General features: G+C 41.3%; 1 protein-coding gene across 1 annotated transcript in view; it reads right to left on the bottom strand.

Moving 5' to 3' along the window:
• Window positions 1-1,541: 1,541 nt before the first annotated feature.
• gng12b (guanine nucleotide binding protein (G protein), gamma 12b) overlaps window positions 1,542-23,619 on the bottom strand; it is a 39,713-nt gene continuing 17,635 nt past the window's right edge. Inside the window, exons 3-4 of the mRNA XM_022219355.2 lie at window positions 4,401-4,521; window positions 1,542-4,302 (exon numbers count right to left, since the gene is read on the bottom strand). Coding sequence (XP_022075047.1) covers window positions 4,177-4,302; window positions 4,401-4,493 — 219 coding nt within the window. The 5' untranslated portion in view covers window positions 4,494-4,521 and the 3' untranslated portion in view covers window positions 1,542-4,176. The remainder of the gene's footprint in view (window positions 4,303-4,400; window positions 4,522-23,619) is intronic.

Genomic DNA, 23,619 nt, shown 5'->3' with positions numbered 1-23,619 from the left:
GAAGAACTGAGGTCTGAGATTTGGTTTCTTTCTTAGGAAGAGGATCAATAATACCAGAAATGCCAGAGTAGGCCAAAAATATGCAGACACATCCACAGTTTTACTGCTGTCTTTTCTCTGGGGAATATTCCATTCAGCAGAACTAAAAACCTTCTTAGTGTGAAAACGAACTGAGGTCTGAGATTTGGTTTCTTTCTTTGGAAGAGGAGCAATAATACCAGTAAAATATCAGAGTAGTGAGAGTGGAAAAACAACCCCCGAAGGCCAATTTGATCATTAAAAGAGAGAGATGTTCCTGTCACACAGGGGAGATCACGAAAAGTAGGTAAGATACAGGAGATACTGTGGATTATTGGCTTATCCCAGGACTTCTTCACTGACAGGTAACACAATCCCTGCAAAATGAAGCCGCCACAAAGCCAATCCTATCCATCATCTGACTGGAGCGAGGATTACATCAATGTGGGCCAACAAATATTGCCTGACCTGATTGTGGATGAAACATCACACCTGGGCAGACTGAGAAAGGAGAGACATGGCTGCTCACAGGTCCAGCATAACAAGCTCGTCATCGCCTGAGGGTACATAAACACCTTAGAAAAATTAGAGCAAACAAGACTGTGTGTCTGACCTGGTATACCCATCCATCTATTTGAACATGCAACTTGCAATTCAAGAGACTATTATTCATTTTTATCCAAGAAATGACAATCAGACAGATAAACAACATATTTTCAAACAATCCCGTAAGCAAACGCCTAAAGGATGTAAAGCCTCAGGGATACAAATACTAACCTCTATGCAGGATTGTCTCAATAAACAACACAACAAGCGAGCAGCAATCCCATTTAAAGCAGCAATAATCAATTTCTTGGCCACTGGTGAAAATAAAATAGGCTCTAAATCAGACATTGACACAATATCACTTTATAAATGTGATGAAAGTAATTTGTTAGCAAACAATTGTCTGTTCCAGCAGACAAGTAGAAAGATTAATCATCTTTGTGTCCTTCCAACAAATCAAAGTTCAATTTTAACTCTGTTTTAGTGAGAAAAATGTTTTATTTAGCAACTAGATGCTCTACTATGTTTACCTGGTTAACCTTTTCAGGTAGCTTAGAGGGAGTTTCATTGAACTTGAAACAGCTGCTGGTGAGAGCACCGAGTGTAAACAAGAACAGTAAAGCTGCAAATGAATAAATCAAAACAATGTCATAAAACATGGTAATAAAATGCTCCATTATACAACAGGGAACTACAGAATCAGATGACTGTTTACTGTGGGTTTGCCATTTTTTACAATCCCTTTCATATTTGATCTGTTGCTACCATAAAAATATAAAGTGCAGCTTTAACTTACCTAAATGACACTTTAAGCTGGTCATCTGTCATTCAAAGCATGTTACTGAACACAAGATTCAAACAATCATACCTAAAATCTGTTGAAGTTAGATATTTTCACTTAGCAAATATGAATGCCAGAATATGATATCTGACACTCCTGGAAGGGATCAGTTGGGGGAAAAAAGTCTGTACATGACTAATTTTTAAAGTTTATTTGCACTTACCACCAACAGGTAAAGGCTGAATATAACAGTAAGTTGTTACACACACCATGTGTGCGAAACCACATACTGTAAATGTTTCTCTGACAAAAGCACAAATTCACTAGAAAAAACAAACAAACCATTAACCCAAACACATTCAGTTTTAATTCAAAACGATGAATTCATTTTGCAAAAGTGAGGTTGGATTGAATCAATATGTTAAACAGTAACAAGCAAGCACAAACTGTGGTGTTTGAACATCCACACTTAGCTACAACATATATGGACATACGAGATGCATCTTAATGCAATTGATTAGTGAGCATGACTCATTTTGAACTATGTCATACACATACATGGAGTTAAGAGGGTAAATACAATAAGATATACTCCCTTAACTCACCTAAAGGGGCTTTGTTATTCACAGTTTTAGACAACAGCACTTATGTGACTAAAAGGTAGTTTAGAGGTTGAAGCAGGATCACTTCATCGTTAAGGCTGCGGCTGGTAAAAATTGCAAAATTAGTTGCTTCTGTTTTTTTTTTTCCTTTTTTGCATGAGCACAACATACAAATGTCACAAAGTTACAGCTATGTCAACAAGATAAACTCAGAGTAGAACAGCTGCAAACGTGGAATGTTTCAGACTCATAACAGTCATCTGGTGTTTGCAGGTTTCACAGTGTCTGAATAGTGCAGTAAGAAGCGACAGGTCTGCAGACAGGAGCAGACAAACTATCTGATCAGATGGCACAGACTGGTGTCGAATATTTTTCTTCTGTGATGATGGTGTATTATTTTTTTGAAACTTGACGAATAGGAAATATGAGACGTGATCAAAATGCTGCAAGACTGTGATTCTAATATCAAAAATCAAAAACTGTACCAGATGTAACTGTCACTACCATCACTGACACAGTAGTCTCCTTGCGCAACAATACACCACTCCTCTAGAGTCAAGCTTGTAATGTTCTCCAAATGTCCCGTGATGTAAACATGTCAAGCATCATCTGATAGGCACCGGATCTACTTCAACTTTAAATTCGTTTGGGGAAAAGGAAGAGGTCAAAGGAACAAAATCTGGTGAGGCATTTAGAGGCGCAAAGTACATTTGAGCACCCACATGCCATTGTACCGCAGTTCAGGTTGTTTTCTCATTCAGATGCTTCAGTATGTTACGGAAAAACTCCCTGCTGGAGGGGAATTTATGGTGCAAACATCCAAAAATGTTGAAGAAAACAGCTAAGATGCTCCTGGTGCTCTTGGCCTGATGCACCTTCTCTGGTCTCGGAGATAGAAGCTCTTCTACTGTTGTTTGGACTCAGTTTTTATCAACAGTGATTATTTTCACATAAAGGTTTGATCATCCTCACTGCTAACGTGCTCTAGTTTGAGCCCCACATTAGGACTGCCAATGCACACCTATCAGTGGTCACATAAACCTGTATAACACAGACCTTGCTGTTGATCATCTAATGTCATGCAGCACGTTGGCCTGTGGTGCTCGGACAATATTGCAGGTAAATGACCATGACATGCTCTATGCGCATGCACCACAAATAGTCCAAGAACTTTTTGATTGTACCCCATCTTAAAGTATCATCTACAAAGTGGTCTGAGGAAAATGTTTCATTCTGGTACTTTTTATGTTGAAAAGGGAAAGATATTTTATATTTTGATGAGGAAAATCACTTATCAGGTATTAAAACTTGTGGATGCTACATTCATGATATTGAAAAGAGTTGCTCTGAATTCAATTAAAGTTGCTGCACTGCTAAACTGCAGGGGGTTCAAAGAAAACTTAGAAAATATAAATTGTTATCGTTTCATCCCCACATCTTATCACTATGTCTTAATATAGATGAAAATGTCACTATTTGAACTTAAATGTTTGTCTCTGGATAGGTTCAGCGGAATATGTCAGGACAGTCTGAACCCAAGTGTTTGCTCTGTGCAAAGAGGGGGTGAAAAACAGTTTAATGATCACTTTTAAAAACTACTACTTCTTACTGCAGGCGACTATACAAAGCAAAAGCTGTCCATTAGCGGCAATGAACCGCCACTCTCCCCATCTGTCCTCCTGTGATGGACGGCACAGTTTACCCGTCGAACGACAGGATGTCATTATCTCGGTGCTCATTATCAGTAGGACACAAACTGCAACAACCATTTCCTCAAGTAAGCCTGATGAAAGCAAGAGGTGAAAGCCTAAATCTGATTGGACTGATGATTGAGGCCGCATGTTTATGCATGCTGTGATAATTACGGAGTCATCATCTCCCTCATTCATGCACAGCTTCTTTCTGGCTGACCTCTGTGGGGTTCGAGATCTGTCAGATTACAGTGCAGAGAAACAAAAGTCAACAACGAGCCCTCATGCAAAATATTAATCATCATTGTTTGAGCTAAAGCTTTGATCCGAGGCCACAGCATCAGATTTCTGCCTGTTCTTTGGTGTCACTGTTATCTGGCTGAAAGACAGAGGGGACTGCATTCTTTGTCAAACCGCAGCAGGCATGTGAAAAACTTAACAGGTGTACTGGCCTTAAGGCAAGTCGTGAACAGCATTACTATCAGCGCTTTTACACATTAGAATCCAAATTGAAAGCAGCCAGAGTTCAGATGTTTCTCTACAAAACAGTGCAAGGCTTCTTCTCTTTGAAAGGGTTTTCTGAAGCTGGGATGCCCATGAGCAGCGGATCATTCTTGGCGTGTTCTCCACAGTAGCGCATCAGGTCTGACGAAGCCTTGGACACCTGCAAAGGAAACAGTCCACACATCTAGCTTAATACACATGTAGACAACTGGAAAATAGGACACTTGTGGTGGTGAGTGACTGTGAATGCAGACACACCTTTATCCTCTCGATGCTTGCCTCTATCCTCAGTTGCTGCACCGTCCGCCTGGCCTGAGCAATACTACTGGAGCTGTGCATTTTGGATGACATTGCAGTTTTCGGGCAGCTGTGCTTTAACCTATGCAAGAAATAGATTTACAGTGACTGCATGCACATTAATACATGCGTGCAGAGATGCCGTTTGTATTTGCACAACGGAAACCAACAAAACCACAGTGTAATTAATATATTCACATGCTGGCTGGGAACAAGATGTCCTCTGGAATAAAGAAGAACATTAAGTCAGGCTGTTGTAACAATATGGGTGTAGCTAGGACTGACTTTACACCACGAACTTAAAGAATTAGCTTGGATTTAATGTTGTTATTGCTTAAATAGCAATTAAAGTAACCTTATTTAGAAAGGAACATCACTTTATAGCGTGCAGTTCTTCCCATATCCCATGTGCTTTTCTGCCAAGGTTATTGTGTACAAACACAAATCAAAGATTAAGTTGTTACCGGAGAACAAAATTCATGATATTTATAAGCGGTGTGAGATAGTTTAAAAGCTTTAACAGGAGAAACAGATGAATAACACAAGATGCCAAACAGGACTTCACTGAACAACTGTGTCTTGCTTGAAGTTGTACCATGAGCATACAAAAATGTGTCATCTGCATATAAACGAACACTGAAATGCTGTTTAGGATGTACAATGTAGATATTTTTTGGGCCCAAGGAATGTGACACCCAATTATAAGAGTGAGCAATCTGCTGAACTTATATTTCACTGGAAAAGCAACTAAGTGAGCCTGGTCACTGCTAGCTAGCTAGCAAAAATCAAACTTTCAAAGGAGGCATCAACGTATGTATGCTTTCAAAGTCTGCAGCAGTCATGCAAAAGCATGGATTTGCCTTTTAAGATTCTATAGGATGCTAGCAAATCTGTGGGCTTTACTTTCTCACAGCAATGCTTTAAGCTACAAGTATGAAGCATGCTCACAGTGGCAGTGCTAACAGGCTAATATTCAGCAGGTAATGTTACCAATGCTGTGTCAGTTCAGCTTCATAGCATGCTAGTATTTACTAAATAGCACTAACATTGTAATTATCTGATAGTGATGGAAATGTCAGTAGATTAACAAGCATTTTACTCAAAATCACAAAAAAATCTACTCCAACTTAGCACCTGAGGACAAGTCAAGTGATCACCAAAGTAATCAGGATTCATCATGTGGAAATTATAACACGTTGTTTTTGTAGCAATCTATTTGGTAGAAATTTCAGAGGATAAGTGAACCTTTAACCGAGAAATGTCGGTAACAAATAGATGTGAGGTCTACACAAAATACTGCAGAATTCAATCTAACATTTGTTCAGATAATCCAGTCAGTGGGTGGGAGACTGACGGATATTAGAAATAAAAATAAGAAAAAAAGATCAAAGCACATCTTTTCCTTTTTTTGCAGCATGTGTGGGGAACAGCTTTACACAACATGACGGGGAAAAAACTATTGTGTGTAAAGATGTTGAAGCAGAAATTTCTCATCTTCAGAGCTGTGCAACTTCTCAGAAATGACAGTTGACTTATCTGGAATTGAGTCGATTTGCGTAGAAGCTGTGACCCAATCTAACTGACTCCTGTTTCGCAATTCCACTTCCAGGATACAATGGTTTGCTTTTACTGGTTCATTACGTCACTCGCTGAACTACTTGAAGGAGAGCATGCACAGTTGCTATTTTCTGCCTCTACTCCGGCCAACTGCTGTGCAGAACTCAAAGGGGAAGCAGTATTTCAGCTGAACCTGACGTCTCCCTTCTGTCTTCTGCACAAACATAATTTCCTAGACGAACGAGGAACATCCACTAATGCAAGAGTAACAGAACATCTTGTGTTCAGTTTTAAAGTAGCACACACACTGCTGAGCAATAAATTAGAATGCCCTGTGTGTGTTAAACAATTGTTCAGCTGTGATGATTTGCAGATCTTGCAGCTAGAATAAATGAACAAAACACAACAAAAGTGTCCTATGGACTGACAAAAAATAAATAAATCTTTGGCATGTGGTGCAGCAAATGCTTGCTCTGTGCTCTTGTGCAGCATATTGTGGAGGAGGGGAACATGCTGAAACGGAAGGGAAATGAAACATGGGCAACTGCAGAACCAACCTCAGAAAGGAGACGACACCCATGCATCCCTCTAATCCCCCCACCCACTCCCTTCGCCTTCCTCCATAGGAAGCAGGATCGCCAGTTATGCTCCAAAGCATAAATGATTAAATATGGGGTGGAAGCTTTCAAAAAATAGAGCTGCTCACATACGAAAGTCACCAAAGGAAACAGAAAGGAGTCTCTGCTATGAGAAGAGTGCACGACTTTTGCAACAAATTTGCTAAGGGTAGGCTTTCATAAAGACTGCATGCTGACATTGAAACCAGAAGCAATGCATTTACTGTCACACCAGTGTACATCGATGTGCTTTCGCAGGTTTTGCTTACTTGACCTGTGCACTCATTGTTCCAGGGAACACAGCACTTGACATTGTACTTTTCTTTTTAACACAGCTGCAGTTTGTAAGTCCACAGCAGCACTGGCCAGGCATAAGTGGACGCTGAGAAATGGGAGAGCTGCGTCACAGCAGGGTAAGTTAGTGATCCAACCCTCCCCAACATCTGCACTGAGTGACGCTGGCTGCTACTATGGAGTCTTGAAAGTGGCACTTATGCAGATTGCAAACCTCAAAGCGCTTGATCACAGTCAACGGTTAACATTGCTGAACCATGACATATTTGTAGCCCAAAAGATCATCTTTTGTGATATTTAAGGCAAGATGATACAGATGAAAGTTAAAAATAATAACTACTGTGTATCATCATGAACCATTCCCAAGTGGTTTACTACATTAAAACAGTATCTTTTTGCATTGCGTGTCTGCATATTTTATATGGTCAAAGTTCGCATATGTGTGTTCTAATTACATTTTCAGTAGATACTTGAACACTGCTTAGATTCAGGTTCAATTTCTTGATTTGGTGGCATACTAGCACTAATTTGCATGAATATCCTATAGACAAAGTGATGTAACATTGCCACCTACATGTGTATTTTGGACGTTTTCGTGTCACTAGTGAAAGAAGACAGGCTGTGGAAGAATAAAGCAGCGATGCTTTTGGTTCTAGACTCTTGTTTTAAATTATCAACATTCACAATAAGCCAGAAAAAGCTGACATTCATCTTGGTGGAAAAAAAACAAACTGAGGCACTGTGTGCAAAACATAAAGCGCACCCATACCTGTCCTGGTATGACTGATGTAATGGTAAAAGCAGCAGTGAAAGTTGACCTGCATGCTTAGTAGAGTAGAGGGCACTCTGTCACCATGACCTACTACAATGTCACTGACAGCGATTCATAAACGGGGCAGAAAATGCATTGTTTTCAAAGAAAAATTGTGATTTAAAACAACGGAATTAGCAAATTTAAAGGATATTTAAGGTCTTTTAAGACAGAGGCCAGCCACCACATTTGACACAGAGTTTGAATTGCTGAGTCAGTTTTTTTGATAAATTCATGCCAGCTTCCTTGTGTAACAGTCACAGTGTTTATACTATCTCCTTTAATAGTGCTCTAATACATGTTGTAAATCGATTAGACAGTAACTATTGAACCGAAGCTTAACTACAATGCATTGCAATTCGTCATGTTCAGCCCACTGACCACCCATAAGGCACTGTTATCATTTTTAAATGACAATCCTGACAAACATCTAAATTTTCAACATCTTACTTTTACTACTTTTTGGTTTTATCTGATAGTAAACTCAGTGTTTTTTAATTTCGACAGTTGGACTAAAAAAAACAGGGCATTTAACGAAACCCCCTTTCATTTTACACATTCTGCTAAAAGATTTCTGTCATTTTTTTATGTACCGCTAAATTAAACCCTTAAATAATCAGAAATGCTTAGGATTAATAAACATTTGAAAAGAAACCCTGAGGTGTGAAATTAAACAGAAACTATGCAGACTTTGCACTGGTTGTAGGTCATAAATCAATCTGATCAGATTACCAGTGACCATGGAACTTTTTTGCACAAAAAGGTCAGATTTCTTTGAGTTGTATCCTTCCATTGAAGCTGCAGTCACTCACATTGTTCAGTGGGGAGATTGACACCACTTTTACCTCTGTACATTAAATATGAAGTCAGGAGGCAAGCTTATAACAAAGACCCATTCTATGTCCAAGTGTCAAATAGTCCACTTACCAGCATGATTTTGACTAGGTTTTTATGAGCCGGGCTAAGCCAAGTTCACATTCTCCTAGTTGTAACTTTTTATTTAACAAACCCACATTGGAGTGGTGTTGGCAGGCAAACAAATTCATTTTCCAACATGTTGAACTACGTCTTCAAAGTTTAATATGCTAAAACCACTGCTGCTATATATTTTGCAATAAACACTGAATGAACAAAATCTGAATGTGTTGAAGGAAAACATAAAAGTTTATTTTAAGCTCTGATTTAGTTGCATTTTTATTTTTAACGCCTTAGTCTAACAAATGCATGAGTGAAAGAGGTCCCGACTCCAGTAAAACAAACACAACAAGCAGGCAGCATTTATCACTGCAGGGTGTGTAAGTGAGCGGACTGAGCCTTTAAAATCCTTCTAGCCAAAAGAATGTCTGCAATGTCTTCAGCTGTGGCGCGCCTGTCTGCATCTAGCGTGCGGACTAATATGTGGTAAATGTAAACATGTGGCACACTGAAAGCATTGATAAAAATATATTTGAAGTCTTACAGTGGAGATGCTGCTTTGATGTGGCTGCAGGGCTTTGCACAGGTGGGCTCTCACAGTGCCAGCAGGGAGGTTCTGCACAGTTATGACACCAGTTTTGCCCTGCGGTGTGTAACACTACACACTGCTTAGATCTACTGCCAATACTCTAGTAACTTACCAAAACTGAATTAAACCTGCAGCGCTCAGGACTAAATACAGTCGCTTGTTGGCCAAAACAAGCAATCTGAAGTATTTTCTCATAGATTAAAGATGAAATGACTAATCAGTTAAGTACAGGTTCATACTTTTTCAAGTCTGTCAAATGGCCATGCAGTATACAACAGATCTGAGTACTATATAACACAGTGCAATATCACCTAAGTGACAAATGATTCAAAAGTGTATCAGCTCTCAATAATCGCACTATTTCTAAGTTGACAAATTGAGTATTTCATCTTACATTAGTAAGAAAAACAGGTTTCCTTTAGTAGAAACTCAATGCAACAAAAGTGAGAACACAGGCAATTGATCACTGAAACAAAACTGAGTACACTTTAACTTCCAACTAGTGTAACTGCATAAAATGTGTAAAATCATTTCTGAGCACTAGAAACTTATCAGTTTTGGAACTACGTCTGCATCATGGCTCCACATGGAAAGAATGGCCTGAGGAATTTAAATATCTGCTTTTGAAGCTTCAACAACTGGAGCAGGAGGTACAGAAAAAGTCATACCACTGAGCAGAGCTGCCAGGCCTGTTCTTTCAAAACTGATGTCACAGACAGCGTGGTAGCTGCATATCTAGTCCATCAGACGGAGCACTGACACAGGAGTTATCAGTGGAAATCAGAGTTATCTGTGACAGCTCAGACAGTGGGAAGAACAATGCATTATGTCAACCTCTGAGGACAAACAGCCAAGAGAGAATTTCTTGCGTCTGCCAGCTTTTAAATGCTACAGCTGAGAGACGACTAGTGCACTACTCAAATGTTCATGGAACTCTAAAATTTCAGTCTGGGAATGCATCAACATAAGCAGACTTCTGACGGTTTAGATCACAGCGGTGTTTCAAACACGCTGAGCCAAACGTTCTGTACAGAACGATACACGAGCATGAACACCAGATACATTTAGATTTTTTAGATTAAACTACAAAAACTAACTCTTCCAGATGCAGTTGTGTTCTGTTATCATAATATTCTGCTATTAGTATCCTGTTATTAATAATCTTAACCCCAAAAACCTGCTTGTAGGTTTGAAAGGCAAGTTGACTTAAAAAAAAGGATTATTATACCGCAATTACACCATTCAGAGCTGGAAGCTGTAAAAACAGACAGAATTGCTTTCCAACTATCCTTAAACAATGCGTCTGTGATGTCCTGTTCTGTCAGAAACCTTAAAAGCTTGAAATCATCGCATTTCATGAAAAAACTTTATTCTACATGTCTTGTGTCAGAGTAAACATTTGCTTTGAACAGATTCTATTAAAAACAAAAAATTCTGCACTCCTCAGCACAACCGAAAGGCCATGACCTCCTTAACTGCCATCATCAGTCATGTGACAAAAATTCAAGGACTTTTTGGTTGAACTGGGCTGAACTGCAGGTTGTGTTTACACGGAGCAGAGAGTAGACAAGAACCGAAAGAAAGCCACCATTTTGTCCAATATTGTTCACAACTGTGGACGCGTGGAAAAATGCTGTACATGTTGATTCCTTGTTTGTCCAATTAATAACTAACCAAAGAAATCAAACTTTATTTTTTTGGTTTGCTTTTAATGATTTGTGGCATTAAACTTTGCTATGCAGAAGACATTTCTGAGTTTTCTCTACTTCTAGCCATAGTTCTACTGTTTCTTAGAGATAATTACTTTATATTGCCTTGAAGAAATGAACACACTGAACAAAAACGTGACAGCAGAAACAACAACAACCAGAAACTGCTTGGATTCTAGAGGAACAATATATCTGAGCGGGTTTACCAATGGCAACGTAAACTTCAACAAGTATTTGCTTTTATGCTGTCCATAGTGCAAAGCAGACATCACAAAGAAACCATGGCGCATTTCATTCACCGTGTCCTCCAGTGTTTGACACAACAGAAGGCAGGACTTTGGGCTGCAGCCTGAATGATTTGTTATCAGCTGCCTAGTTCCAAAAATGTTGTGCCAGGGGACACAGAACAGCTCCGTTATCAGTGTGTTACACTGCTAAACTGCCTGGCAACAACACCGGCAGGCTCCACAGTCCAGCTCCTGGGCCAGGATCTGTGGCTGCCTCGACAATAAGCTCTGAGGCTTACGCACAGTTGAGAGGCACGGTGACAATGCAGACAGGCTATCAGTATTGTGCCACACTCACAACGGCTATTTGTGCATTGTGCAGAACAGAGGCAGCCGGGACGGGAGTCCACAGCTTTGACAAGTTTAACTGCACCCTCATAGTGTTAATCTCAGACAGCCTGATGCTATCTAGGAGCCAGACTGTCCAGTCAGGCGTGCAGAGGAAAGAGACAGAGGCCTCCCAAAGAGGAAACAAACACAGTGTCTCTTGGTGGAGACAAACTGTATGACGAACATTTTGTTTTGTGCCGGGAACATCATCGATTATGTGCCGCCGTGGTGACAGATCTTTAAAGGCGTCACTCGTGCTGTCTAAAAATGCTTTGAACACATAGCTGAGTGAAGTTTGCCGACATGAAAAGAAGCACAGAAGGTGTTGGTGTTTGCACTGCAGACAGGAACAGGAGATGTGGGTTCCAAACCGTTGAGTCACAGGTTGTGAGTTTCTCCCAATGCGCGCCTTTCCCCTGAGCTGTAGTGGCATGCAACACCTTTGCTGAAGGTAAGGTCAGCTGTGGGACAACAGATTCTCACTCCGGTTTCTGTCATCCAGTCCTTTTATTCCCACCTGGGCCCCATGTGCAGAAAAAAAAACAGGTTCTTTTGAGAGTGTGCATTAGTGTTTTTGTGTGTGTGTGTCCAGTCGGACAGCCTGCAGACAGTCACAGCCGTTAAAAAGTTCAAAGCTGTGAGTAATGTGCTTCTCATTCCTAGAGAAATAAGTTCATCTACAGCCCTCCCTCCTTTCCCTGCAGAGAGGTACAGTGAATAACATCCACAGATTAGGGATCCCTTTGAAGTTTCGGGCAACTTTTCTTTCATGAGCTCACAATTCAGTGGAAGACAAGAAGCCAAAAAGCCCCTAAACCAGGTGCTACTCTCTTCTGCTACACATCATCATACATGTGCTCAGTTTCCTCCCTGCTCCGCTTTAAATGTTTTCCAAAAAAAACCTCTCGGTTTGGCTTCATATTTGATGCATACAGAGGAAACAACTGACACAAAGAATCTGCTCCACCATGTCTGGAGCTAAATCTGGACGGCCATATGCAATGCAATGTGCCACCAGCTGCTTCTATTAATACCATGATACCGTCATACTGATGAATGTGGGTGGGGGCAATCATGCAAACCTGTTGCATGAAAAATAAGACGCTTTGGAGGCAGCTCTCATGATAAAACCTTTTCTTTTGTGTTTTCTTTCCCTTTATTTTCCATCTCTCAGTCCGCTACTTTCGTCCAGACTGAAATATCTTAACAACTTATCTATGTATCGTTATCAAATGTACATACATTTGTGGATTCCAGAAGATGAGCCATAATGACTTTGGTGAACTGATTTTCCTGTTCAGAAAATTGTAAAAATGTACGGTTTTGAAAATTAGTTGCCCATCTTGAGTGCACATTAGTAACAATCTGGTGGCTGCCCGTGAGATGTGAATTAGTTTTTAAGCACCATAAACAGTCACAATGAAACTCCTGGCTGTCAAACTGTAAGATAAATTGTGACTTTTGTAAAAGGTGTGACCCCATGATGAACAAGTGAGCAGACCGGGGAAGAATGCAAATTGGGATGGGGGTTCCACTGGGTTATTTCTGTCTTTTTCCAGACACTTAGATACTGGAAACACCTAATAACTCTGCTGTCAACACAGCAAATCCTCTAAAGACAAGGAACTGTCTCGACTCCAGTGGGACGGTGTACACGGCTCCAAGAAAGAGCCCTCGGGGCACGGCTGAGTGTAACAGTTAATGAACCCTTAGTCAGCCCTGTCTGCTCCCTGATCTGACGCTGTGTGAACGGTCACGCTGCTTGTTTCTCCTTATCTTGCTGCACACAATCACTCAGAGACAATAGAGTCAAACAAAGTGGCTCCACGAGCAGAGTGCACAGATCTGCTTTTGTGGTGTGGCGTCTGGAAGTGGAAAAAGTTGCTAATGAGATGGATTCTACTCCAAATCTTACACAAGGGAGTGAGTGAGTGTGTGAGTGAGTGTGTGTGGCAGGGTGTGCATCTGTGCTTGTTCTGCATGCAAGGTGGGCCAGGCTGCTATTTCCTGCTGAGTGGGAGACATGAAAGCAGTGAGATTTTTTTATGTTGTTGATATCACTGCACGAATGCACCACGCTGTCTCCACCCTATCATGGGAGAAAAACTCCCACAGCCAACACACACACAAAAAATCCCACTCTCAGCATAGACTGCATTCGTTGAAATCCCCCAAGGATGGAAAAGTGAGCGGGACGGGGGAAAAAACAAAAACAAAAAAAAAAAACACTCTCCTCTCCCACCAACACTTCCTGGAGCCCGGGGCAGTCCTGGATCTGCACGGGTCTCCCCGACAACTGAGCTTTGTCTAGACAGAAACCAATGCTCCGCTCACCGGATAGGAATTCAGTAAACCCACAGCCCCTCATTCTCACACCACCTTTAGCCTGCTGCTCTCACATGGAGCCAAACAACCAAGTCACAGCTCTCATTGTTGCAATAATCCAGCATTTACACTCCAACTAACTGCACCACCCTGTCATTCAAGAGCAAGCAGAAATTGGTGCATGTGGTTACACTACACAGGTTGCATGAAAATCAGCCTTTTCTCTTTACTATAAACTGGCTGAAGAAAATTCCTCTCATTCCACCTCCGATTGCAGCACGCCCTGATCAGCTCATCACATTCTGCTCGCTTCACAATTAGCTTCAAAACCAGTAATATGGGATACAAGCTGTGCTGTGTAAAGGGCAACCGAGGCTAAACGACATGTCAGTCAATGAGGCCAGCATGCTTTCTTTCTTTTTTGACATGGTCCACTGCTTTAGGATAAACATCAGCATCTCTTCCTCCCCTGACTTACCATTACACAGACAGATGATGTTTTCATGCACTTCCTCCAAGGTTATTTGCAGAGAATGCTCTCACCTCTACCCCACTTCCCCACGCTCACATATGTAACTAATCCCCACCTCCTAACACACACACATTTAACTTTACAGGAATGCTAAAGTTTTCTAGTGTCATTTTTCTCAATAATTCTGTCTCAAGGGAAGATTCCCTCATCAAGTCACCAGCAGCTGGTTGCTGAGTGTACATTTTCTTACAAAATCTAGTAATTTTACAATGAAATCTCCTGTCCAGCACCACCTCTTACAGTGTTATTGTTCATCAGAACTAGCACCACTTTACAGGCACAGTTTTAACAGGCTTTTCATACAAGGCTCTAGGAAGGATTTGGTCGAGCTGTAATTACCCAAAGAAAACCTTGTTTGACTGAGTTAGTGCCTGCTCTTCAATCAGTTGATCAGTCACGGAAAGAAAAAAAATCTGTGCATCATCTCTGGATGACAGCAATGGGCCACAATGAGTCCACTCTGCCGGCTAGAATGATTAGCATCAATGAATTCTAAGTAAACATGAAAAGCTACTATTCAGAGCTTTCAGCGTTAGTCGAAATAATCAATGACGTTGATGCTAAAAATGTGTCCACATCCATCTTTATTCAACATTTGTTTTTACTTCATTACCAAATGTGTTTCTTCAGTATCACTGTGTAAATGTCATGTCATGTTTTTTAGGGCTCCAGTCACTGGTCAGCTGCACTCAGTGATACAATTTTAGATGGTTGCGGCAGCAGCAGAGTTTTGGTTTAGTGAATAACTGTCCAAAGATCCAAGGCTTTGAAAGTCTGAATTTATTTTCAATGATCACAAAATGAAAACATTTTACACCTGTTTCCTTCTCTCCTGCTCTCTGTGCTCACATATATTGTAATACAGCCGATTTCCCATTGACACTGTTTCCATATGCATATATTTCTGTTTCTGTCTTCAGACAATGAAACAGGGATCAAAATAGTAACTGAAACATGGCTCATTTCGACTGACACACTCCCCATACTGTGACATGAACTTGGCTGCATTTTCATCAAATTCAAAGCTGTTGCCAATTTCAGAGAACAATTACACAATATGAAGAAAAAGAGTTGCTTTAGTTGCTATGTGTTTTAAAATATATAAACTATCCTTGTTGCATTTTAATACACTTTTCCCACTTTGTTAAGGGGTTTGCTAGAAACTTTTAATCTGTTGATTTTCTGACTAATTCAGAATTCAGGAGAGCAAACTGAAAAACAAAATCAAGCAGATGACCTGAAGACTGCAGCCTTTAACATTACAGTGCTACAAACATCTTATAGTTGTGTCATAGTGTGCATACGTATTAAAGTATTTACTCATTTTATACAAACTTTTTTAAAAAATGGCTGTTTGACATGACTTTTACCACAAACTGTTCTACTTCCTGAGCAGCGTCAGTTTACTCACTTCAACACGACATTGCCTCGTTAATCAGTCAGCTTACTATTAATATCATAATAAACAAATGTATAATAATAACTGAATTCTCGTTTCAATTTAGGTTTTGAGCAAACTGCAGGATGTTTCAATGCTTAAATGGAAATACCAATAGCATTGTTGTCTTTTCTACCATTTGAGTGGGAACCAAGTAGACATTTGGGTTATTCGGCTATGTGCGTATATGCAACAGTGACATCGCAAGAAATTGGTTGTAAACGCAAGTGCAACATCAGTTATTTGATCATACACAATCATCACCTCAAAGCTCTCTACGTCCTGAACTGGACGCAATCCAAAGCAAAAATACAGTTTGGATGAATTTGCTTGTTTCTGCCTTTTTTATTATTTTTTTATATTCAATGCAACTCATCAAAATCACCTTGATCACTGTAGAATGATCATCTTCTGAAGGCTCTGTGAGGGAAGATGGATGCATGCCGGAAAAAAATCTGTGATTTTAGACAATTTTTCCCCTCAAAGAAAGCCCAAAACAAAGGGCTCAAAAAGTGTTTCTATATGCATATAATGTTGCAAGACAGATTTGTAGCATGAGAACACAGGGTAGACTGCGTCAGCAAAATAAGAGTTTGAATAGTAGGAAAATGAAAGCGGGCTTTAGGTTCGTGAAGTTAAAGAGGTTGATCTAATCAGCACACGCCTCGCAGTGAGAGAAGGTGCCAGTAGGTGATAAGGAGACTTCTTCCCTGCTGCCACCTGACCGCTTATCGCGACGAACAAAAGACAGAAAGAGAGACAGTGAAAGGCGGGGATGGATGGGAAAAAAACACAGCCTTCCGACCTCAGTAACAGGAATCACTCTCCCACCCCACACCTCCCTTTTCTTCTTCCTGTGAACTTTGGAGCACCCCAGAGCTGAGCAAGCACTGAACTGCACATAATGAGCAGCCGTGGGGGAGGCAGAGGAGAAGGCTGCAGACGTAAGATTGATCTGGGTGGACGCCATGCCCAAAGTGTCCTTATAGGGAGGCTCCTCAAGTGGTTACAGCTTTTGTCTCATGACATCTCCCTGTGTGGAAGCCACCTGATTGTGAGCCTGCAGTCTTGACGCATTAGTAATCTGCCCTTTAGCCTTACACGTTATGACCGGCGAGTGTGCATACAGAGCGAGATTCAGAGCAATGAAGCAGGTATTATTAACTGAGAAAGAATCCCAAACATGCACCTCACCCAACTTTGCACAAGGGTCACAGGCAAAGTGCACATTTGCAGAGCACAAGGGAAAGTTTCAGTGCTTTTCTGTTGAATGCAATCATTTGTTTTCAGTTTGCTGGACATGCAAGTTCAATAATAGCTGGAATTCCACATGAATTTCTGTATGAACCTTAGATTATTTTTTTAATCTGTAAAAATAGTAAATATAATATTTCAAAATTACATATGTTGTATATCTCAATGTTTGCAGAATCTCTACAAATCTACAAATTGGAATGTCCTCACACAGCCTGTCTTTAAAACAAGCATGCATTGTATTCTGTCTTTGCATGCACAAGTTGGCTCTCCAGCAGTACATACAGTCTCCATGCAGTTGCAAATTTAGGGCTAGACGTTGACGTCTGCAGAGTGTTCTATGCAAACCCCTGCAGACACATGGACATGATTGAATAGCTTGGCCTCGAAACCTCAAAACTCATTAGTGGGTTTTAAAGGCATGTTATCTTCACAACATCACTAAAATGACACAATTTATCAGATCTAGAAATTGTGAAAGAAGAGAGGAGATCAGATTTTGAACATTTGTCTTTGAACTGTCTGTGATATGTTGTTCAGCCTGGAAAATTAACTAAGTCCAAGCTTAAAATCACAATATGTCATGGAAATCACTTTATCTTATGTGTCTCATTTAAAAAAAAAGCAAAAATAAATAGTTTGCTCTCACAGCACTGTATGTAAAATAAAAATGTATGCCATCTTAGGCACAACTGGGAAGCCATTAGGGACTCAGCTGCAACCAACAGTCATGCAAAAGAGATTTTGGGACTCTATTTTTTGAACTGGGCTGAACTGAAGGCTGGGCTTACACAGAACAGATAGGAGTAGAGCATTAAAAAAAAAACAAAAAAAAAACATAAGTAGTAAAATGCTTCTGCAGGGTGGAGGGGTGATGGATGGGGAAAGGGAGAAGTGGAAACGAGACTGATGGTAACTCTGGTGCATGCTAACTATTTTAATATGCCAGCTTGCTAATTATGAAACTGAAATAAAAGATTGTCAAACTGCAGGAGCAATGGTCTTTGATGTTGGGACAAGCCCATCTGATTATGGAGGTCAACTCAGTTCCTATATGAATATGTGGCATTTGTGCACAATGCAGCACGGTGCAGCTCTGGGAGCATCTGACCACCTTGAGACCATGTGTCTATGTTCAGTCTAGACCACTGTACCAGGACTGACTCCACCATGAACAGGGTGTGACGCTGTGGTGCAAGAATCAGGACTGCATGTCTTATGTGGTGGAGTCACTCATGCATAGAGGCACATGTTTAGCTCATCGCTACGGACGCTCAGCAACAGATGAGCGTCAACACGTGAGACTGGCAGTTATTGTTACAGTTAAAATAGCAGAGGAAAAAATGCACACAAACTTCCAAAGAAGGAATGCTGCACGTTACATTTGTATTCTTTACAATGCAGAGGTGTGTCTGCAAGCATAACTGCCATAATCACAGGATTTGCAAGAACGTCTAATGTCAGCAGGTCTGTTTCTGTTGCTAGTGCCACATGTTCTGACCTGCTGTGTCACTGTCTGGAAGTAAAACAGCTTTTCTTCTGCTGGCACAACATGATTTGACAATGAAAGTTAAACAGAGTGCTTTTCAATGCATGTTATCATGTAGCAGTAGATCATTTACAAGTCGTGGCGTCATGAGGTCACAACGATCTAGACAAGTCTGCTCTTTCAAAGAGGTGCAAATTTGTAGTTTAATGCATCGCTAACCTTCTTATTATCCAAAATGAGAAACTTGTCTTCCCAAAGCAAAGCTTTGCATTACCTCAGACAACCTACATGACCCATATTATGTGATATTCAAACCTAGCCTGGAGCAGAAAGTTCACATGATGATTGAGCCTATTGGAGCATTATAATGCTGTATTCATTCAAAAGCACCGAGCAGGATCTCACAGGGAAAGTATGTGCAGGCCGGTTGGAGCGGTTTGTTTTCAGAACAGTGTAACTCCAATGGAACGCCGCTGCAATGCTGAGCAGCATACCACCCTGTTTCGCCCCTAATGAACATCAATCAAAGGCGCATTTTTACAGCAGCACAGACCACCAAGTGTATGCTCGCAAGGCAAAGCAATTAAAAGCAACTTATTTTTGGACTGGAAAATATTTCCCTTGCCACTGTCTGGTGGAGGAAAATGTTTGAAAAAAAAAAAAATCAAAGCAGGACGAGCAGCTCGGGGAAAAGAATCCCAGGCATGTAACCAGCGGCCGGGCAGATTTTCTGGGCAGGGTGACATCCCGACTGCTGTTCGGTCTTCCTCTCCTAACTGCCAGACCCTTATGTTTGTTAAGTGACGGCCGACATTCCCTGGACGGCTCCCGCAGCAGTGATCAGGGTGGCTGGAATTCCTGTCTGGCAGACACGTGGCACAGGAGTGTCTCAAAGTGGACACAGAAGCACATGCACAGATAAAGCGAGCTGTGTGGACTGTTTATTGTCAGGGCCCTGCAGCCACGATTACAGGGGCCTTAACAGCAAACACTGTTGCTATGCAGAAGCACTTTATAATACTATCTGAACACCAGGCATGCACCCTGACAGAAATGTACTATGAAAGTATTGAGCTCTAGATAGCAGCTCTGAGAGGTTATTACACAATGACTGTAGTTGTGTGCATATGGAGAGCAGGAAAATTGAACTGAAGCTGACCTTGAGTTGCACTCATAGCATGGTTCAAACTCAATCTATGAGCAGTCCTTGTAAACCGCTGCAGTGATTAATGTAGGAGGAAATCTATTCTGTGGACAAGAGAAAAACATGACTGAAACATTTCCTTCCTTCACCTCTGTGGAGCTGTACGTATCCACAGTGGAGCTTTGAGGTAGGTACTAATGTCAGCATGCAAACATGCACAAAAGGACAACGCTGACATGCTGATGTCTAGCAGATGTGACATTTACCGTGATAACCATCTCTGTGTATCTGCAAAGTATTTACAAATATGTTTGCAAATGTTTGTTTCTTAACAAAAGTGATGGACATATTCTTACAGTTCTGACCTGATGATGATGGCATAAAAGAAAAGTTGGAAATGTTCTTACAATTCACCCTGAGAATGAATGGAAATCCTGCATTCATTTCATTCATTCATTCAATAATTTCATTCAATAATTTTGATGAAAACTACAAATGTCACTCTCATGACGGTGCTGGAAGAAAGTGAAACATGACTGGCATACTGTAAAAATTTGTGCTATTTCATGGATGAGCGAGGACTTTAACCTGCTGCGGTGCTAAAAGAAATACCACAGGCATGGTAAAGTCCATAGCAATCATCCTCTGTTATCAATTATCCAGGACTTCAGAGTGCAGCTATGCAACCAAAGATCTGCTAAGCGCAACTAAACATTTTCACTGGTGACACCGGTGCACATGACAATAAGCAGGGTGTATGTGTGGGGGCCACCCAGAGAGATAAATTCACTCGGTTGCAAGTTGAGCAAATCTGCCTTTAGAAGACTTTATTTCACTCTTTTCAAGCTATTTTTGGTCACAGTTGTCTGAGCTGCTGCGCTGCAGTAACTGAGTCGAAACCAGATGCTTCTCTGTGTGCAGCTGCTTAGTAGTTTCTACAGATGCACGTGAGGCATTTAGGGGACATCTGTAAATTGTAGCTCCAGAAAGCAACCTGGGCTTTCAAATTTCCCCCTTTAACTCAGTCTCTACAGGCACATCGGTCATGCTGCACCTCCCACAACCACAAGCAAATACTCAGTCTGTGAGAAACACTGAGATATGATAGAATAGCCAACATTACGCATTGCATTTAGCACAAAGAGTGCAGTCGAAGCAGGGCTGGGAAGAGAGCTTTTGCTGTCAGAGCGCTGACGGTCCAAGCTGAAAAACATTATCCTCTGCGGTGACAGATGCCAACAGAGGAGCCCACCTGCTTTTTATTCAGTCTCAGATCACCCATCCATCTATTATCTATACACCGCCAAATCCTCATTAGGGTTGCAGGGGGGCTGGAGTCTATCCCAGCTGACTTAGGATGAAGGCAGGGGACACCCTGGACAGGTTGCCAGTCTATCACAGGGCTACATATAGAGACAAACAAACACCCTCACATTCACACCAACTGCATGTTTTTGGACTGTGGGAGGAAGCCGGAGAAAACCCACACATGCACAGGGAGAGCATGCAAACTCCATGCAGAAAGATCCCAGGCCGGGCTGTGAACCAGGGATCTTCAAGCTGTAAGGCAACAGTGCGAACCACAGAGCCACTGTGCAGCCCAAGTCTCAGATCATCCTCATGAAAAAAAAATCACAAGTACAAAGCATTGACATTTACATAATGCACATCTATATACTGAAAACTAGAAATATTCATGGGGACAAACTATGGATGCGCCGAAGGTTTTTTGTAACAAATATAACACTGTATCCAGTAGTTGGTGAGAGAGCTTCACGGTTGGACAGTTAGTTGGTATATTTTCTTTAACACAGTTTCACGTCAGATTGTTTGCTGAGCTATACGGATGATTACACCAGTAGCAGCAGATGCAGCTTCTAGCTACAAATTAAAATAAGGAGCATCATCTTTAAACTTCTGAGTCTCTACTTTGATCAGACTAAGCTGCTCCCTCATATGCACATGTAGATTTTGATGTGCAGAATCAATGCACTTTCCTTCTCATTCAGTTTCAACGATTTCACTAACAGACAAAAATGTCAGCAGAGGAAAAGTCTGATGATGTCAGTAACAGCAGGATCCTTCGTGTCTGGATCATTAGTGTGTGTGTATGTGTTCCAATTTCCTAACAGTCCACTCAGTAACTCTCCAGATATTTCAGTCTAAATCGAGAAAGTGGAGCAACTGTGTGAGGATAAAACCAATACACACAAAACACCTTCCTTGGAATTCCCTTCACAGATGGAGGGACAGTCAGTGCCTGGCAGGCAGTTGTGTGAAAATCCGAACCACTGAAACAGGATCTGCCGTGACCTAGTTGTTGAGTGGGCTGATAATATGTCACAAGGGGGCAACAAGGAGAGGGGGGCATGGTAATTACACATCTGAAACTGCAACCATAATTCATTCACGCTAATGGTTTTATGTAGGCACAATGTTGGCTATAGAGTGGAAGCTCTGTTTTCTTCCCATAGAGCATCACACGGGAGTTGTTCCTGTACTAATAGGCTCCATAAGACTTTTATAGAATTGTTCTAATGCATATGGTTCCCATTGCCAATAATTTTACAGGTGAACAAGAAAAAAGTAGAATCCAGCAGCTGAAGGAGCCCCAGCTGCACACTTTCTGCATCCTGAGGCAAAAAAAAAAAAAAAACTTGATGAGGCTGTTTTGTCCTACTTCAAAGGCACCATATGTCAATGGTATAGTGCAGAAAGGACCGCTAATTTCAAGTTGTATATGCATGCATACAGGACACTTGGAGACCACCCAGTGCACAGCGGTCCCGGTTTGAACTCCCATAATTAAACGTGCATAAATAACATTAACAATCTCTGTTAGATCTAACATCTATTTTCATAAGCAGCAAAGAATACACTGCACTTCCTGAGAACAGCAAAAGAACGCAAGGTCCTGTCTCAATCAAACGGATCAAGCAGGTTTTTTTTCCCCCCTCTACTTCCATAAAAACATGAAGTGTGGCATGAAAGAGCAACAGCTTCACGTGCAGACTTTTGGGCTATTTTAATCAGTTTAACATATGGTTACAGATGGACCCTGCTCTCATCAAAAACAACAAGAAAGGCGGCAAACAAGCAGTGCTGGCTCACTGGTCATGGAGGCAAGCCATCAGAACCGGCGATCAAATGAGTATTAACCACATTACTTCCTGCACAAGGAACAGCCACTCCCGCCTCTGCCCAGAGCTAACCAACATGAGTAGGAGTGTGTGTGTGATGGGTGGAGGGGGGTGTCCAGGAAGCGGACGCAGTGCAACCGAGCAGAAGGAAGGAAGATGCCCATATATGTGCAGGTCTTTACAAAACAGGACGGAGAACATGCCTGAGAAGGCCCGGGATCTCCCTTGGGTGCAAGAATAATGCTGAAAATGTGCAAACGTCCTCCTACTCATCTAAACACACACCCTAGCTCAAGCTGCACCAAGCCCACTTTCATTCATCCTGACACTTGCGCTGCTGGTGTGCCGTGTTCAGTAAACATCCTACCTGAAACCTGCCTGTTGTGTGATCGTCACCACAAACAGGTACTAGAAATTATAGAGATGAATGAGAATATTAATTATTTCCACCAAATGCCCGCAATTGGCCCAGTAGGTTTCTGTTTCTGCCAGCGACGCACAATAGACACACAAAGGCTCTGCAGCCAATTAGCAGCACACCTGCATTCTGGCAGAAAGAGCCTTTGTTTAACACCTGCGTATCGACTGGGTCACTATTGTACACTCATGATATATTGAAACAGAAGTCATGTGCATGCACTTTGATAGTTTTAAGAATTCCAACAAAGACTAAAAATGATTTAAAATGTTTTGTTGAGCAGCTGCCCCACAAAAAACATCGTATCCTACCTTCATCAGAGTTTTTTCAC

This window comes from Acanthochromis polyacanthus, chromosome 4, assembly GCF_021347895.1.
Source record: "Acanthochromis polyacanthus isolate Apoly-LR-REF ecotype Palm Island chromosome 4, KAUST_Apoly_ChrSc, whole genome shotgun sequence".
Lineage (NCBI taxonomy): Eukaryota > Metazoa > Chordata > Actinopteri > Pomacentridae > Acanthochromis > Acanthochromis polyacanthus.
This window is presented reverse-complemented; position numbering and strand designations above follow the sequence as displayed.